The sequence below is a fragment of the Theropithecus gelada genome, chromosome 15 (assembly GCF_003255815.1).
Source record: "Theropithecus gelada isolate Dixy chromosome 15, Tgel_1.0, whole genome shotgun sequence".
NCBI lineage: Eukaryota > Metazoa > Chordata > Mammalia > Primates > Cercopithecidae > Theropithecus > Theropithecus gelada.
In genome coordinates this window covers 7,932,245-7,949,504 of record NC_037683.1, presented here as the reverse complement: position 1 = coordinate 7,949,504, position 17,260 = coordinate 7,932,245, and the positions used below count along the sequence as shown (strand labels likewise).

Genomic DNA, 17,260 nt, shown 5'->3' with positions numbered 1-17,260 from the left:
GCCTCTGCCCTAGGGATTGGGGACCTGGGCATACTCAGTGCTCAGTTCCATAAAGGAGCTCCTGAAGGCAGGGGTTGTGTATCTGGGTTCCAGGGCCCCAGCTTTGCCTTAGAGTGCCCCAGCACCCACCTCTGTAAAGCAGAGATCATAGCCACATCTTCCTCCCAGGCTACGACCATCCACCGAGAATAAGCTCAGGCCTGGCACATAGCAGGTGTTCAGCAAGTGCCAGCTGGATGGAGAGCAACAGCACCAAGGCCCAGGCCTGGGCGAGGGCTCCTGATTCCACTGCGCCTCTCCCGGCCTCCAGCCTCCACTCTCCCCCAGCCCTCCCGAGGGGTCTGTCCCAGCCTCTCATTCACACAGATGTTCTACTGAGCATCTCCTGCCAGGCACCAGCTGCAGAAGCCAAGTCAGCGGGTACAAGGTCACGGTTCTGCCCTTCAGGGACCTTAGGGCAAAGGAACACAGGAGATACCGTGCTCGGGGGACCCCAACCCGGTGAGAGGCAGGACAGACATGGAGGATGGGGAGACAGCAGGTCTGGCCAGCAGGGTGGCCCTGGAGGAGGGGCAGGGTCCTGGGCCCTGTGTCTGCCTGCTGGGCGGGGCAGGAAATGCAGGGAAGTAGGCCACAGTAGGGGTGGTGGGGAGACCCCAGCAGCCTGTGCCCAACCAGGGGCGGGTGGGCTGATGTACAGGTGCCCGGCTGTGCCTCTTCTAAAAGGTTCAGAGGGACCATCCAGAATGACAGCAAGAAGCCCCGGTAGCCCAGACGACAGCCTCCGAGAGGATCCCCCAGGCTCTGCCTCCAGCACTCACTCCCACCCGGGGATGCCTGGAACCAGTGCTGCCACGTACGGAACTCGCCAGACCCCAGCCCTGCCCTGACTTTTCAGCATGCGGCGGGAGGGGCTGTTCCCGCCCCTGTGTCCTGGCTGACGGGATGATGGGCAGTCGAGACTCAGCGTGGGGACTGCATGCTCTCTGCATGCCCATGTCCCTCCCCAAGCCCAGGCGCCCCACCCTTACAGGGCCGAAGCTCGGACACCGGCCAGAGGCCAGGCAGCTGTGAGCAGCAGAAAGCAGGATCCGACTACATCTTGTGCCTTTAATCCCATGACTGTCTGGACCTACCCTCACTGCCAGCGCCCGACACTGTGTCCACACTTACGCTTGGTGGCGGGTCCACTGACCAGGGTGGCTGCAGCCTTGAGTGTGCCCCCCTATCCAGGCCTCTGGTGCCAAGAGCTGGTCCCTGCACCCACAGTCCTCGGCCCCCTCTTTCCCACTGCCCTCCCAGTCTGGGTGCCAATTACAGTGACCCCACCATCCCCCCGGGGCTCCTCCTTGGTGCCAATCAATTGGGGTGAGCACACCTGGCCCCCTGCCTTTGCCTCTGCCCAAGAAAGGACACTAAAATCACACATGGCTGGCACTCCTGTCCATGTAGCCCAAATCAACACTCACTTAGAAACGGCAGCAATTGGCCGGGAGCGGTGGCTCACACCTGTAATCCCAGCACTTTGGGAGGCCGAGGCTGGCAGATCACCTGAGGCCAGGAGTTCGAGACCAGCCTGGTCAACATGGTAAAACCCCGTCTCTATTGAAAATACAAAAATTAGCCAGGCATGGTGGTGGGCGCCTGTAATCCCAGCTACTTAGAAGGCTGAGGCGGGAGAATCGCTTGAACCCGGGAGGCAGAGGTTGCAGTGAGCCGAGATCCTGCCACTGCACTCTAACCTGGGTGACGAGAGAGAGACTCTGTCTCAAAAAAGTAAAAAAAATTAACTGCAGCAACTGTCGGCCAACGTGGGCACTTTGCCGTGTGCAGTGACGGACTGCGGACCCCCTGTTGAGGGCACCAAGACATATCCGTGGTCTGGCCTTGGAGAAGCGACCTGAAGACTGACTATGTCCCAGGGAGATGCAGCCGACGTCACCACACTGGCACACGCATTCAGACTCCAGACTTAGCTTAATGCAGAAGGGCATGCACTGATATTTTCTTTTTTCTTTTCTTTTTTTTCTTTTTTTTTGACACAGAGTCTCACTCTGTCGCCCAGGCTGGGGTGCAGTGGCACGATCTCGGCTCACTGCAACCACTGCCTCCCAGGTTCAAGCAATTCTCCGCCTCAGCCTCCCGAGCAGCTGGGATTACAGGCGCCTGCCACCACGCCTGGCTAATTTTTTTGTATTTTTAGTACAGACGGGGTTTCACCATCTTGGCCAGGATGGTCTGGAACTCCTGACCTCGTGATCCACCTGCCTCAGCCTCCCAAAGTGCTGGGATTATAGGTGTAAGCCACCACGCCTGGCCTTAGTGCACTGATATTTTCTATCGTGTAGTACTCCACTCTATTTGACTGGAAAAATAATGGTGATCAAACCGATTCAGTTGATTTTGCCAGTGGCCCACGGAGTACTGCCGCGGTTTGGGAACCGCTGACAACCTTTGCCGTGGGCTGTCCTGATTTCTTGGTTCAAATTCCGAGTGACCACCTGTGCCGGGCCCTGTGCTAGGATCTCAGGCTTGGAAACCTGCCCCCACCTCGAGCCAATGACAGCCCAACGTGGCCTGAGTAGTGCAAGTGCCAAGCACAGCCCAGATCACCAGGTGGGTTCTCCAGGCTTCCCCCGTGTGGGGGAATGTTTAGTCTGACTCTGAGCCCACGGTGAACTGCAGCTGTGACTTCGTATTTCTGGCAAACAGCTTCAGCGACGCTGGACCTTGGCGACACCAGACGCCTGCATGTGGCCAAGCACAGAGGGCTTTAATTACAGAACGAGGACCAGCGGGATGGGAGGACAGAGGGAGGAAGTGAGGAAAGGATCCAGGCGTCCACTTCCCCTTCTTTCTGCCCCACCCACCAAACATGAATCCCCACTCGGCAAAAAGGGGTGGGGAGTCTGGGCACGGTGGCCCACGCCTGTAATCCCAGCACTTTGGGAGGCTGAGGCGGGCAGATCACTTGAGGTCAGGAGTTCGAGACCAGTCTGGCTAACATGGCGAAACCCCAACTCTACTGAAAATACAAAAATTAGCTGGGTGTGGTGGCGGGCTAAGACTGTCATCCCAGCTACTCGGGAGGCTGAGGCAGGAGAATCACTTGAACCCGGGAGGCGGACGTTGCAGTGAGCCGAGATCGCACCACTGCACTCCAGCCTGGGCGACAGAGTGAGACCCTGTCTTGAAACAAAACAAAACAAAATGGAGGCGGGGAGCAAAAGGCAGGGAAACAAAAATTACTGATTCGTTTTCAGGCCAAAATATGAATTGGTCCAGCTCCGGGGGCATCTTTCTTGTGTCCTGGCTGGAAAACGATTGAGTAGAAACACTCACTGTGGCCGCGGCCTCTTGGGCAGATGCCACGAGTGGGAAGACAGACAGACAGTGTTTTCTTGGTGCGGATTCTCAGAAGCCCGCCGCCCGGCGCATCTTGGAAGTGCCACTTAGAGGGGCTCTGCCAAGGGAGAGCTGGGCCCACATGGTCCTGCAGATGGTGTTGGGCGGGTTCAAAGGAAGGAGTGACAGCTCTGGACGCAGAGGAAGGAAGACAGCAGCAGCCACCGACGGCCCTGTGTTGTCAGACGGGGCCCGGGGACCGAAGGAGGCAGAGAGGCCTCTGGGCTGCTGCAGCCTCACACTCCACAGGTTGCATCCCGCCCAGGGCTGCCTCTGCAAACAGACCCTGACCAACCAGCTACTGCTCTGCCACCATGCCCAGAACATGCAGCTGGCGTCCTGAGCACTGAGCTGGGCTCTGTGGTCGCCCCAGCGCCCAGCCAATGCCTTAGAGGATGAGCACGGCCTGGCCCTCCTGCCACAGCCCTGGAGGGAGGGCTGGTGCCCCCATTAAGCAGATGAGAAGACTGAGGCTTGGAGGAGTGGGCAACCTGGGTGTGCAGGACTGAGATGGCCAGAGGAGTGGGGATGACAGTGAACGCTCACTCTCAGGGAGCTCCCTGGGCTGGCACCCAGGAGACCTGAGTCCTACCCAGACTCCAGCCAACAGGATACGTGGCTTCTCCCCTGCAGAGTAAGGGCTCCTGCACAGCACCCCATGTGTGCTTGGGCTCACAGGGATGACCTTGGCCCTCAAAACTCACAGCCCCATGAGAGACAGACGCACAAGCCAGCAGCCACAGGGCGAGCAGCTCCCACCCTGGTACGTTCCTCCAAACCCCAGGCCTCAGTTTCCTCATCTGTAAAGCTGGGATTATAAACGCCTCAACCCACAAAGTTTTGATGAGAATTAAATGTGCTGGTGCACAGCATTCAACAGAGCTTGCTGGGAACCCTGAGAAGGAGTGAGTCCCTCTCCTGGGGCAGTTGGAGGTGGTTATCTGGGAGGGCTCCCTGGAGGAGGAGATGCCTGGCTGAACAGCACATTAAGCAGGGCCTTGCCAGCTGGTCAGAGGAGCTGAAACCCAAGGAATGGGGGATGGGTGGGCCCAAACCCTATGAGATTGGGAGAGAGGGTCTCCGATGCCTTAGAACGGCCCCCTGGAAGCAGCAACTGCAGTTTTTCCTAGACTGTGAGGAAACTGCTGCAGAAATCAGTTACAGACAGGACTGTGTTGGTTGTGGAGCTGTGGCCTCCACCAGCCTCCCCAGCTTTCTGATCAGGTGATTCTCGGAGAGGGGCAGAGGGGTCCTGGCAGAGGAGGATTCATGTTTTTAAAGAACAAAGAACTTGGATGTGTGCACTACGGCAGCCCTTCACAGGCAGCCCTGGGGCGGCTCTGCGGCATTCCCAGAGTCTGGCTTTTCCTTCACTCCTTTCTGGACACCTCTGGGCAGTGCCCGCAGGGAGGCCTCTGGGCTCAATCCGGAACAAGGCAGAGCTGAGTTCAAATCCTGGCTCTGCCTCTCACAGGCCACATGACCTCGGACAGGTCGCGGAACCTTTCCAAGCCTGTTTCTCTCTGCCGAAGCCCCCGCAGGGCCGGTGGGGAAGACGCAACAAAGTCAATGCCTAAATGGATGGCACACAGTAGGTCTAACCGACATCACCACCCTCCCTTCAGAGCCAGCTGCTGAGCCCAGAAGGAAATCGGACCCACTCCTTGTTTTTGACTGAAAATGGTACCCCCGGGCTTGGCGCCCTGCCGTCATTCCCAGGCTTGGCAGTCGGTGCCTGCCGGCTCTTGGCACAGCACTGCCAAGCTGCTGTTTCTTGGGTGCTGAGCCACATCGGACGCGGGCTGGGCCCTGCACGTGCATTGTCCTAGTTCTGTTAAAAGTTTGAAAAATCCAAACTGCTCCTAACAGAGGCATGCTTTCTCTGCACGATGAACCAAGGAAACGCGAAGGTGTTGTCACCAATCACCAATCACCAGTCACCTCGCCATTATGAGGTGTGTGTGCTCTGAGGACCCATTCCCCAGGGCAGGGCGTGGGCCAGGCAGCAGTGTGGGGACACTGTGGCCCATCAATGTCACAGCAGATCCCCTGCCCCCACTGCCTCTGGGACAAGGAGAGCTGGCCACAGCTGCAGCCCAAGTAGGAAGGAGCTAACATCTCATCTACTGGACCCCGAGGTCCTGCTGCTCAGCCTCCCCGGCACAGGGGTCCAGGCTGGCACCTGGGGAGGCCCCGGGAGTTTTTCATCCCTCCCCGAGCCTGAGCCTGCTGCTGGGCTCCTTTGATGTTCTCCATGTGAGGGCAGGATTTTCCTCCCTGCCTGGAGAGCTCAGGTGGGGGGAAGTGGGGGCTCCGTTCCAGGGGAACCAATTACAGGCAGATGTGTACTGGCTGACCTCGCACACAGGAAGCACCTGGCAGAGTACAGGGCCGCACAGAATAGGGTTTGGGCCACTTGACACTGTGGTGTTGGGAGACTGGATTGGAGCAGGCGGGTATAGGGTCCCATCGTGGCCACTCCAAGTCCCTGCTGAAGGACATGTTGATCTGGACCCAGTGTGTGTGACCCGGCCAGTGACTATGCAATGATGAGGGCTTGGCAATCAGGCCTAGGGGGCAGCGCTGCCCCCGGCAGATTGCGGTGGGGACAAGACTGTGCAGCAGGACAGGGAGCCTGGGTGGGGGCGGGGAGTCCAGGCGCCGAGACCCTCCTTCCGCCCACCCGCAGCAGATTCTGGGCACAGCCACCCCGTTCCCCAGGCCCTGCAAGGCAGGCAAGGGGGTCACCCCACTGGACAGATGGGCAAGGGCCCTCCAAGAAGGGATGTGACCCTCGCATCTCACACAGCCAGGGGCGCTGGGGGTGGGGGGTGTGGGCTGGCAATGGCTGGCTTCATCCCACTCGGCACCTTCTGAATAAGAAAAACCGGTCTTTCTTTTTACAACTCTGCCTCCCCTTGATTATAAGATGCTACAAGGCAGAGCCAGATCCTGTGTTCACAGGGAACCTCCGGGGCTCAGCGCTGACTCCCTCCCAGCCCCTCTCCCCGCTCACTCCTCACAGGTGGGTGAGCAGCCTGTGAAGGGTTCTGACTTCGCCCACATCTGCAGAGCAGCTCTACACTGTACCCATTTTACAGATGAGAAAAGCAAGACTTACAGAGATAAGACTATGCAGCCAAAGGGTGCCAACAGCCATCATCTGGCAAGCATTTAGAGAGTGCCGAGGGTGTGCGGGTGTGGTGCCCACCCTAAGCTAACGTGGCCACAGGAGGGTGTGGTCCCTGCCCCTGGGACTCCTGTCACGGAAGGGCCGGACCTGTGATGGGAGTGATGATGGGGTCTGAGGATCACCTGCATGACCCAGCCCCTGCCGCCTCCCCTGCCTTGTCGTGGACCCAAACCTCCTTAAACCATACAGGCCAGTAGCACTGAACTACCATGGCCCCCAGACAAGCCACGCCGTCTCCCTGCCTCTCACTCCTCCCATCCCCCAGACTGGAATAGGGGTCTCTCCTCTGAGCCCCGGGGCTCCCCATTCCTGGCACAAGTCGGCTTCCTCGTCCTTCTGTCCGCCAGGCCGGGAGCCTGCTGACCTGTCTAGTCACTGCTGACCTCCCTGGCCCTGGCTTGCTTTGGGCGGTCAGTGTTTGAACACAAGAATAAGTGTGTGCCACTGCGGGAGGCCTGGAGGCTGCTGGGTGACCTTGGGCACATCCCTGGCCTTCTCTGAGGCTGCCCTGCCTGCCTCCAGGGATTGAAGGGCGCTGGCATGATGCTGGGGGAGGGGGCAGGAGTGTATGAACTGTAAAGTGGCCCTGGGGACAGGGCTGCTGAGTTCCACCCTCGACACGCAGGTCTCTCCAGGAAGCAGGCTCTGGTGAGCGTGTCCAGCCCCAGGGTCTCGGGACACAGCTCCAGATGCCCTGTCCTCCAGGAAGGATCAGGTGGCGTTGGCGCTCAAGGCCTGGCAGTTTGGACAGGGAGTCTAATGAGGATGGATGGTATCCGGGGCTGGAGAGGCGGCAGCCAGCTCCTTCCCAAACAAAAATTGAGTTTCTGAGAGATTCCGTGTGGCAGGGGGGTGATCCTGACAGATGTCGAGAGGTTCCTGGGAAAAGATTGCTTCTGATGGAGGCCCAAATGGATATTAACGCTCACTGGCCACGCAAGCACTTCTCAGATGAGAACGGCCTCTCTCCCAGAGACCCCGGAACCAGGTGTCTGAGTGCCAGGGCTGGGGGGGAGTTCCCCATCGACTCCCCTCTCATCGCCCCTGAAGCCGAGGCCGTCGGAATGACCCGCGTCCCAGCCCAAATCCTGATTGACTTCCCGGGAGACTGGCTTCACGTCCACCGGAGTGGAGGACGCATGGCCCGCTCCGGCATCCTGACCTTTCATTAAGCCTGTCCTGACCCTGAACTCTGATTTCTGGGTTCGGCTGGTGCCTTCTCACTGTTCCGCCCGCCAAGGGGTTCCCTGAAGCAAATGCCATAACTCAGACGTTCTCAGCGTTAGGAAAACAAAAGAGCTTTTATCCCCCAGAGCAGCTCCAGTCCATTTAAAAGCTCTCCTCTGGAGCTTGCAGACAGGTTTAGAGATGTGTCTGTCTTTGGGGTCTTGGCGGGATTCTCGTCTGTTCTCACGCTGGCTCCTAACACAGCAGGCTCTTCCCGGCTGGTGGACTCGCCCCTCCACCGCCCGCCTGTGCGGGCCTCCCCGCATCCTGCCTCTGCTGAGGACGGCTGACCCCTTTCAACACTGACCCAGGCTGCCTATACCCTGCCTCCCCGCAAAACTCCCCGCCAAGAGGCTTCCGTCTCTCCTGTTTCTCGGTCACTTGTTTTGTCTGATGTTAAGTCCCTTCCCTGGATGTTTGCGGGCCTAGACATCAATACACCAAAAATAGTCAACACCAAGATCCCGGGCAAGATGTGTCCTGCACTCAGCGGCAATAGCCCTGGGGCAGTGGGGTTCTCACCGGGCCACCCCCTGGCCTGGTCTGGGGTCTCTGTTCCTGGCTGAGCAGCCCTGACTGGCATCTCTGGCCTCCCAGTCTCTCTCCAGCACACTCCTTCTCAGCCGAGCCCCCCACTTTCTTGTGCTTGCAGTTAAGAACTCTAAGGATACAGGCAGGCATCCCCATTTCACAGCCGAGGAAATGGAGGCTCAGAGAACCGGGGTAAGTTGCCCCAGGTCACACAGCAGGACTCAGAGCCATGCCTGGGGCGGTCTGTGGATGACGGAGCCAGAGCACGGAACCTCTGGGCTCCCCGCCTCTCTGACATCTGCTGTCAGGGCCCCATCAGAGACCTGAGGACTGAACACTCATAGCACCTCCTCCCTGTCCCTCTCGCCACTGCCCAAGGATGCACATCGCCAAGTCACCCCTCCTGAAGCACAGCCTCCAGCCCGTCTTCCTCTCTTCCACACCCCCAGTAGCTCCCGAGTGTGTCCCAACCCTGCAGCCTGGGGCCGGACCACTCCAGCCTCATCTCCTCATGCACCACGAATCTCCCGGGCCCTGCTCCCCAGATGTGCCGTGGGAGCTGCATTAGGTTGCCCCCTCCTCCTGGAATACCTTCTCCTTCATGCCCGCACTCAGAAGTCCTCCCCGCTGTAATGGCTCATGAGAAATGCCCCCTTCGCCACAAAGCTTTACCTTCATCTCTACTATAGTGATTGCTTCCACCCCCAGTTCCCCCCGGCCTGTAAATTCCTCGGGAGGACTGGGACAGGGGCTTCCCCATCTCTCTGCTTCCCCAGAACCCAGTATACAGTAGGCGCTCAAAAATATCTGTCCAACTGAAATGAAATGTGAAGCGGAGAAGCCTTTACGAGCCAGTCCTCCTAGTCCCGCTTTCCACGGTCACTAGGTGTCCCAACCACAGCCAACTGGGGAAGGCCGGGCAGCATTCAGGGTGGCACGCAGACCTCCAGGGACAGCAGTGCAGGTTGTTCACTGCTCAAGAGCACCCAGTCAGTGGGCAGGGCTCACATCTGTTCTCCTCCAAGCCCGGCATCCCAGTATGCACAAAGGAAGAACTATGCGTCGTTTCAATGTGCACACAATCACTCAGCGGCCAGTGCTGGCCCTGCTAATGCCCAACCCCAAGCCTGAGCCTCAGGAGGGGGTCAGAAGTCCACCAGCGGGAGAAGGGGGCTGTGAGCTCAGCTCCCGCCACCAGGGGTCTCCAGCTCTAGGATGGGGTCAGCAAACCACCACCCACAGGACACTTCCTGCCGGCTGCCTGCTTGTATACAGCAAGGAAGCTAAGAAGGGTCTGAATTTTTAAGATGGCTTTAATTTATTTTTATTTTTTAGCTTTTTTTGAGATGGAGTCTTGCCCTGTCGCCCAAGGCTGGAGTGCAATGGCTCAGTCTCAGCTCACCGCAACCTCCGCCTCCCGGGTTCAAGCGATTCTCCTGCCTTAGCCTCCTGAGTAGTGGGTTTACAGGCATGAGCCACCACACCTGGCTAATTTTTGTATTTTTAGTAGAGACAGGGTTTCACCATATTGGCCAGGCTGGTCTCAAGCTCCTGACCTCCGATGATCCACCCACCTCAGCCTCCCAAAGTGCTGGGATTACAGCTGTGAGCCACAAAGCGCTGCCTTAACATGGTTTTTTTAAAATCAAAAGAAAAAAGTTTAAATATCCACTGAATAACATGTAAGGAAAAATATGAAAATTTCATAACATTTACATTTCAGTGTCTACAAGCATCACTGGAACGAAGCCACGCCTGCGCCTTTTGGTTTGCTCTGTGGCTGTTTTCCCTACAAAGGACAGAGGGAAGTCGTTTTACTACGGAGATCAGAGCTCCCCTCCGTCCTCTGTAGGACTGTGTGGACAGCAGGCCTCTGAGCCTCCCTATCTGGCCCTTTGCAGACAAAGCTTGCCAACCCAGTTCTGGAAGGGGCTTCCCAGAGGCCCCTCTGGAGCTGCCCTGGGGTCTTCAAACCAGGGTAGCTGCCCCATTCTCCCAGCACCTCGTGTGGTCCCGCCCCTGCCCTGTGACTGGCAGCTGGGACATCTCGCTCCTGTTTCCCACCCAAGCAGGAACCAGGAGGCGCAGGAATCAGACAGCTCCTGTCAGCCTGTAGCCGCGGGGGGTCTCTGCTCCTAGCAGCCACACTCCTCCTTTCTCTTCTGCACATGCGCCGTGTATTGGGTAGTTCAAAAACTCAGGCGCCCGCACACAACAGCCCTGGAACCCACGTTAGCAACAGGTAGGAACCTCCTAGGCCCAAACCCCAACTTGCCTAGAAACCCTCCACTGGAAGAGCCACGGCTGAGGATCTCAGGGAGCCCAAAGTGGCTCCTGCCTGATGTTCGTTCCAGAGTGGGTCCCCCAGGGTCAGCTCACGGAGTCCCCTGTTCCCCTCTTCTGTAGGGGTGGGGTCAGGCCAGGCCAAAGGGCACCGGGACGGGGCCAGTCCACAGGTCCACGGTGGAGGGCTGGGTGGGAGGCTGCTCAGAACACCCAGGTTCACGTACACAGCCTCGCGGTCCCCGGTGCCTGTCCTGCCGCCCGCCCGGCCTGGGACACTCACCGTCCAGCCGCCGCCGTCCGTGCGCATGTCACAGTACACCTGGAAGCCAGCCGGGTAGTGCGTGGGGAAGACAGAGTAGATGCCATCGTCCTGCTGTCCGCTTAGGAGGACGTCCAGACAGTCCCGGGGCCGGGAGCCTGAGGCAGGCAAGGCCGTCAGGGTGGCTGCGGCCCCCAGCGCGTTCCTGCCCAGCCCCCTCGCCCACACTGTCTGTCCGTCGATAACGCATGCGGGGGTCCCATGGGGTTGAGAGAGCACCGGCCTTGGAGTCCGACCTTGGCTCTGCCGCTCCCTGCTGAGGCCGGGTGAGAGAATCACCCTCTCTGGGCCTTACTTTCCTCATCTGGAGAATGGACCAAGAGGGCTTAAGCACAGGCCACATGGAAGCAGGGTCGGGCCCTGGAAGTCTCATGGCTGGGAACCCTCACCCCAGCTTCCCCACTCCCTACAGCTGGGACCCAAGTCACCGGAGGAAGGCAGCCCCTTCCCCACTCACCAGTGGCACAGCCCCGGGGCCGGGCTCCCCGGGCAGGTGCTCTCTGAAGGTCGGCCTTGGCGCGGGGCTGGCCCAGCCCCCGGTCCCTCTGTAGGGCATCCAGGACGTCGCCGACGGAGTTCACCAGGTGGGCCATGTGGCCCTGGCTCTCAGAGAGAAGCTGCGGACACAGGGGGTGAGCCGAGGGGGCAGGGTCTCTGTTGGGGGTTGGGTGGAGCACACAGCAGGTCACTGGCCAGAGTGGGCCCTCTCCTGAGGCAGAGGTGGGCTCCTGGCTCAATGGTAGCCCCTGCCCTGCCCTGCCCTTGGGTCCCTGTCCAAGGTGGTCTGAGGGGCCAGCGGGTTATGATGGAGCCTGTGCTCTGGGGCCTCGAGGGCTGGGAGGGCCGGGGAGCAGGCAGGAAGGGAAGGAAGCTCCAGCAGGCACCTGCCACCCCTGCTGCCCCAGGCTGTCTTCTTCAGCCATCTCTGCGTGCTCAGCCCAGGGAAGAGTAAACTGGAGGAGGCCATGCCGTGCAGGGAGACAGCGCCCAGCGTTGGGCAAATCCAGCTTCAGCCCAGCGGGTCCACTTGCCAGTTATAGGACTGGAGGTGAGTGTCCTCACCACGCCTCCTCTCCCCTGGCCTGGCCGAACTGTTATGGGGACCAGTGACAACACGTGGGAGGTGCCCAGCACAGCAGCAAGGACCGGCCGGGTACTCAGCACACCAAGTTCCCACAGCACCTTCCAGGCTACCAGACATCCCCACTGCTGCCTCTTCCGATCCCGAGCAAGGCTGCTGAGGCAGGAGTGATGGATCTGGACTTGACAGAGGGGTGCCCTGAGGCTGGGGAGGCCACAGGGCTTCTGGACCAACAGGTCTTCCCCATCCCACCCCCACTCCCCATGCAAACACCACTCTGAGTTTCTGTGGCTCTCTCATGTCCATGAGCTCACTGGGACCCCCACCACGCCGCAAAGAGAGAGGACTTAAGGTTGTCATCTCTTGTGACAAATGGAGAAACTGAGGCCCCGAAAGAGAGATCCCTGAGAGTGAAGGATGGCACTGGGGGCAGGGACCCGGACTCAGGCCACTTCCCCAGGGCGGGCTGGCAGGAAAGGGGCCCGGGGCTGTGTTCTCATGTAGGAGACCAGGGTCAGGATGGGGACGGGGTGGTGGTTTGGACCCAGGTTCTGGTGTTGACTGTCTTGTGTTTTCACTCCAATCCCTCCCCCATTCACTAGCTGCGTGACCCAGGAACAGTGTCTGAATCTCTCCATGTCTCCACTGCCTTGTAACCCAGGATAATGAGCCCTGTTTCTCTGAGTGGGGGGATTCAGGAGAGCCTGGGCTGGGGAGCTCAGCCGTTGTTCTCCATCCTTCACTCCCGCCCCTCCCTCCATCACAGCCCTGGGGTTGGATTTGGCAAGCACGGGGCTGTCCCCCAGCACCTCTGCCTGTGTTGGCTGCCTGAAGGGTCTGAGGTCTGTTGCCCCCACCCTGGGCTGCAGGAGGCTGCAGGACCACGTGGAGGGTGAGGGGGTGGCGAGCAAGCTACAGCTGGCCAGCCAGCGAGCGTGGAGTTGGCCAGATCTTTACACACCGAACCTGTCACTTGTCAGATAATAGCCCATTCGCGGAAGGAAAATAGAAATATACAGTGCCGGCAGTTTACAAAATATGATTCTCGGCTCATCCAGAGGCAGGGGCCCTGCAAAGCTTTTAGTTTCCTTGTCAGTTTCCCCTCGGCTGAGCAGGTGATTCAGTGAGGGATGAGGTAGGGGGAGAGAGGAGCAGAGATGAGCAGGCAGAGCGTTTGGGTGTCACAGCAGCGTCCTGTAGACGAGCTCATGCCCCACAGAGGGACAGAGGGAGCACCCCCAAACCAGGGCGGGAGGGAAGACGGCAGGTGGGGGCTGCCCTGCGATGTGTGTGCGGCAAAGATCACTTGGTTAAATCACACCGGTGCTGCCCATTTATCTGAGTCAACACAGCCACAACACACTCAGAAAACTCAGGCACAGCCTCCTCCCTCTTGCTAACGGGCAGGGAAGACCTCCGTTTAAACCAGCAGATGATTAAAGTTGAAAATGTATATATAAACATGCCCCGAATTAATGGCGAAGTGAGTCTCTACTCGCCGAGCTGCACAGGCACATCAGGGGAAGGCTGGGCAGCGCTTAGAGGTAGTGGCATCAAAGCTGCTGTCTCCAGCACTGCTTAGCTGTGTGAGCGAGCTTGCACAGGCACCTGCCACTCAGAGCCTCAGTCTGCCTCTCCATAAGATGGGATAACAAGGCCGGGCGCGGTGACTCAGGTCTGTAATCCTACCACTTTGGGAGGCCAAGTCGGGTGGATCACCTAAGGTCAGGAGTTTGAGACCAGCCTGGCCAACATGATGAAACTCTGTCTCTACTAAAAATACAAAAAAAAATTAGCTGGGTATGGTGGTGCGTGCCTATAGTCCCAGCTACTCAGGAGGCAGAGGCAGGAGAATTGCTTGAACCCGGGAGACAGAGGTTGCAGTGAGCCGAGATCGAGCCACTGCACTCCAGCCTGGGTGACAGAGCGATACAACCATGTCTCAAAAAAATAAATAAATGAATTAAAATAAAATGGGATAACAAATGTACCAACCTCCTGGGGTTATTGGGCTGCAAAGTGCCGTCAACACAGAGCCCAGCACGTGGTGTAGACCTATCATTCCTATCAGAAAAGGGATTTTTCGGCCCAACACAGTAATATCAGCACGTGGGGAGGCCAAAGTGGGTGGATTGCTTGAGGCCAGGAGTTTGAGACCAGCCTGAGCACCACAGCAAGACCTCTCTACAAAAACATTTTTTTAAAATCAAAAAAATTAGCTAGACATGGTGGTGCACACTGGTAGTGCCTGCTACTTAGAAGGCTGAGGTGGGAGGATTGCTTGAGCCCAGGAGGTGGAGATTGTAATAAGCCGTGATCGCGCCACTGCTCTCTGGCATGGGTGACAGAGTAAGACCGACTCAGAGGAAAAAAAAAAAAAAAAAAAAAAAAAGAAAAAAGAAAAGGGAGTTTTCAATAGTAGCATGGTGGTTCCCTATAGGTTTAAATTTCAGCTCACAAACAATTTCTACTATAGTAATAAGGAGATGTTGATGGTACAGACGGTGACAGAGCCAACAAAGCCCTGTAGCCAGGCCCTCCAATATCCCCTCAGCATAGACTGTGTTATGCACCTTTCATGGGTCAGAAGAACCAGCCCAGAGAGGGGCTGCAACCTGCCCAGCATCCCACAGCTGGCACAGATGGGGCCTAGACTGGATCTAAGCTCTGTGGACTCAGACCCTCTGGGCAGAACGGCTCAGCTCAGCCATGACCAGCAGGCCTCAGGGACTACACATGAGAATCACCCCCGTCCGGGGGGCTGCAGGGGGTTGGGGATGAGGCCCAGGAACTTGCATTTTCCTTTTTTTGAGACAGAGTCTCGCTCGGTTGCCCAGGCTGGAGTGCAGTGGCGTGACCTTGACTCACTGCAACCTCTGCCTTCCGGGTTTGAGCTATTTTCCTGCCTCAGCCTCCTGAGTAGCTGAGATTACAGGCGCCCGCCCGGCTAATTTTTGTATTTTTAGTCGAGACGGGGTTTCACCATGTTGGCCAGGCTGGTTTTGAACTCCTGACTCCAAGTGATCTGCCCGCCTCAGCTTCCCAAAGTGCTGGGATTATGGCATGAGTCACTGCACCCGGCCAGGAAGTTGCCTTGTAACAAACACCTCTGGCGATTCCAACCCAAGGTGCCTGCAGGCACAGCTTCGAGAAACTCACGTCTGATCAACTGAGGGTCTGGGAAGCTTGGAAGGGAGGAGTTAAGAGCACGGCTCGCTGCCTCTGAATGAAACATAAAGACACACTGTCTCTTGAATCATCCAGTCTGTGGGGAATGAGTCAAATCAAACATTTTTGGGGGAGTAAATATGTCAGGTGAGCCGGCGCTCCTGGGCCCAGAAAGGCTGTTAGTCTTGCGGGAACACTCTGTACCTCTGTGCAGGCTATTGGGAGGGCAGGACTCTGGGGTCCCTCCTTCTAAATTCCCCACCCCAGCTCTAAGGGCACGCCTTCATGAACTGGGCCTGAGCTGACCAGGGGCTGAGCGATTTGGAGTGAGGTAGGGATCCCAGGTCAGCCAGAAAGTCAGGAGGTACTCCTAGCCCCCAGCCCTGCTGATGAGGCCTGGGGAAGTTGCAGCCGGGGGCGGGCGGCAGCCAGAAGGCAGTCTAAACATCCCTCTACCCCGGGAAGGGGAAGCCACCTTCCCATCAGTCACCCAGACAGGGTGGGATGAGGACTGTAATTTCTCCAGCTGCAGCCTTCAGAGACAGGGAAGGGGCCCATTGCTCATGAGCGCTGAGTGACCAAATGCCTGGTTCTCCCAGTGGCTGCTGGGAGGTGGGGCGGAAGGGGCTGGGGCGCCCAAGGGGGCAGGGGCTTGGCTCCTAGCCTCCAGGGATCTGAGTCACTGGGAGGATGTGGCACAGGGCCAGGGGCTGGGCAGGGCTCCAAGGGGGCTGGATTCCAGGTCTGACCCGGCCACGGCACCCAGGAAAAAAATCACCACCCCTTTCTGGGCCACCATTTTCTGTCCTGGAAAAGGGTGGAGGCAGAAGAGATGATCCCACGTCCCTCATCCTATGAAGGAGAAACTTCTTGTGGGTGGTGCTTCCAGTGTGGTCTCAGAGCTGAAGTTGGAAAATCTTCACCCAGATCCGCCTGGAGCTGGCTGGAGCCTGGCTTGGCTGGGGGCAGGGGTGGGGAGGGTGGAGGTGGTTTGGGACAGGCTAGGGGTCTGGCTGGGTTGCCTGGACTGGTATCTCTGTCCCTGGGAAGCTGCGGGCATTGCATGGTAGTGAACTGGGAGGATCGTGGAGAAATGGGGTGCAGCTCTCTCTGATGAGGTGACACTGACCAGTCACGTGATCTTTAGCAAGTCACATCCCCTCTCTAAGCCTCGATTTGCTGCTGATGGGGGCGCAATGCCCTGCCTCGCCTGCCTCTTGGAGCACTGGGGAAGCCCTCGAGCCCTGGATTTGACTGAGTGCCAAACGCCGTGAGGTGCTGTACAATTACCCAGGGTCACCGGGAAAGAAACTGGGTTTGAATCCTGGCTTCCAGTAGCTGTGCGGCCCTGGATGAGTGACTGCACCTCCCTGAGTTTCATGGGCTTGTCTGTAGATGGGAACAGCAGTAGCCCCTTGTCTGGGGCACTTGGGGATTAAGTGAGGCTGTGGACATCAGGCGCCTGGCACGTTGGCAGCACCAACCCCTTGCCTCTAGCAAGACCCCAAGACGCAGACCCCAGCCCTACCTGGATGAGGCGGCCCTGCTCACTCTGCAGGGCGCTGAGGCCCTGGCCCAGCGTGCCATGCCCCTTCCGCAGCCCCATGCACTCCGTCTGCAGCTCTGAGGCTCGGGTCAGCAGCCGCGGCAGCTGGTCGGCCAGCGTGTCCAGCAGCTCCTGCTCCTGGTCGCCCACCAGCCGTGGCTGGGCCTGGTGCTCGGTCAGCGCCTCCAGCACCGAGGCCTGGGCGCTCTCCAGGCGTGCGAAGCTGTCGGCGAGGTCAGGGCAGCGTGGGTCGATGAGGATGCTGAGGCGGGAGCTGTCTGCCCTCTCCACAGTGACCAGGGCGCTGTTGGCACCGGCAGCCCCAGTGCTGACGACAGGTGGGGGCGCCGTGCCTGGCATGTGGGTGTGGTTCAGGAACAGCACGGCACCGGTGACAGCCACAGCCAGCAGCACAGCCAGGGCCAGCAGCATGGTGCACAGCATGTAACCACAGCTAGGCCGCTGCAGGCCCGCCCAGGACACACAGACATAGACAGACAAACA

General features: G+C 58.6%; 1 protein-coding gene across 1 annotated transcript in view; it reads right to left on the bottom strand.

Moving 5' to 3' along the window:
- The window catches only part of FIBCD1 (fibrinogen C domain containing 1), a 36,825-nt gene that overhangs the window by 9,288 nt on the left and 10,277 nt on the right, over window positions 1-17,260 (bottom strand). Inside the window, exons 4-6 of the mRNA XM_025359938.1 lie at window positions 16,739-17,218; window positions 11,419-11,578; window positions 10,923-11,059 (exon numbers count right to left, since the gene is read on the bottom strand). Coding sequence (XP_025215723.1) covers window positions 10,923-11,059; window positions 11,419-11,578; window positions 16,739-17,218 — 777 coding nt within the window. The remainder of the gene's footprint in view (window positions 1-10,922; window positions 11,060-11,418; window positions 11,579-16,738; window positions 17,219-17,260) is intronic.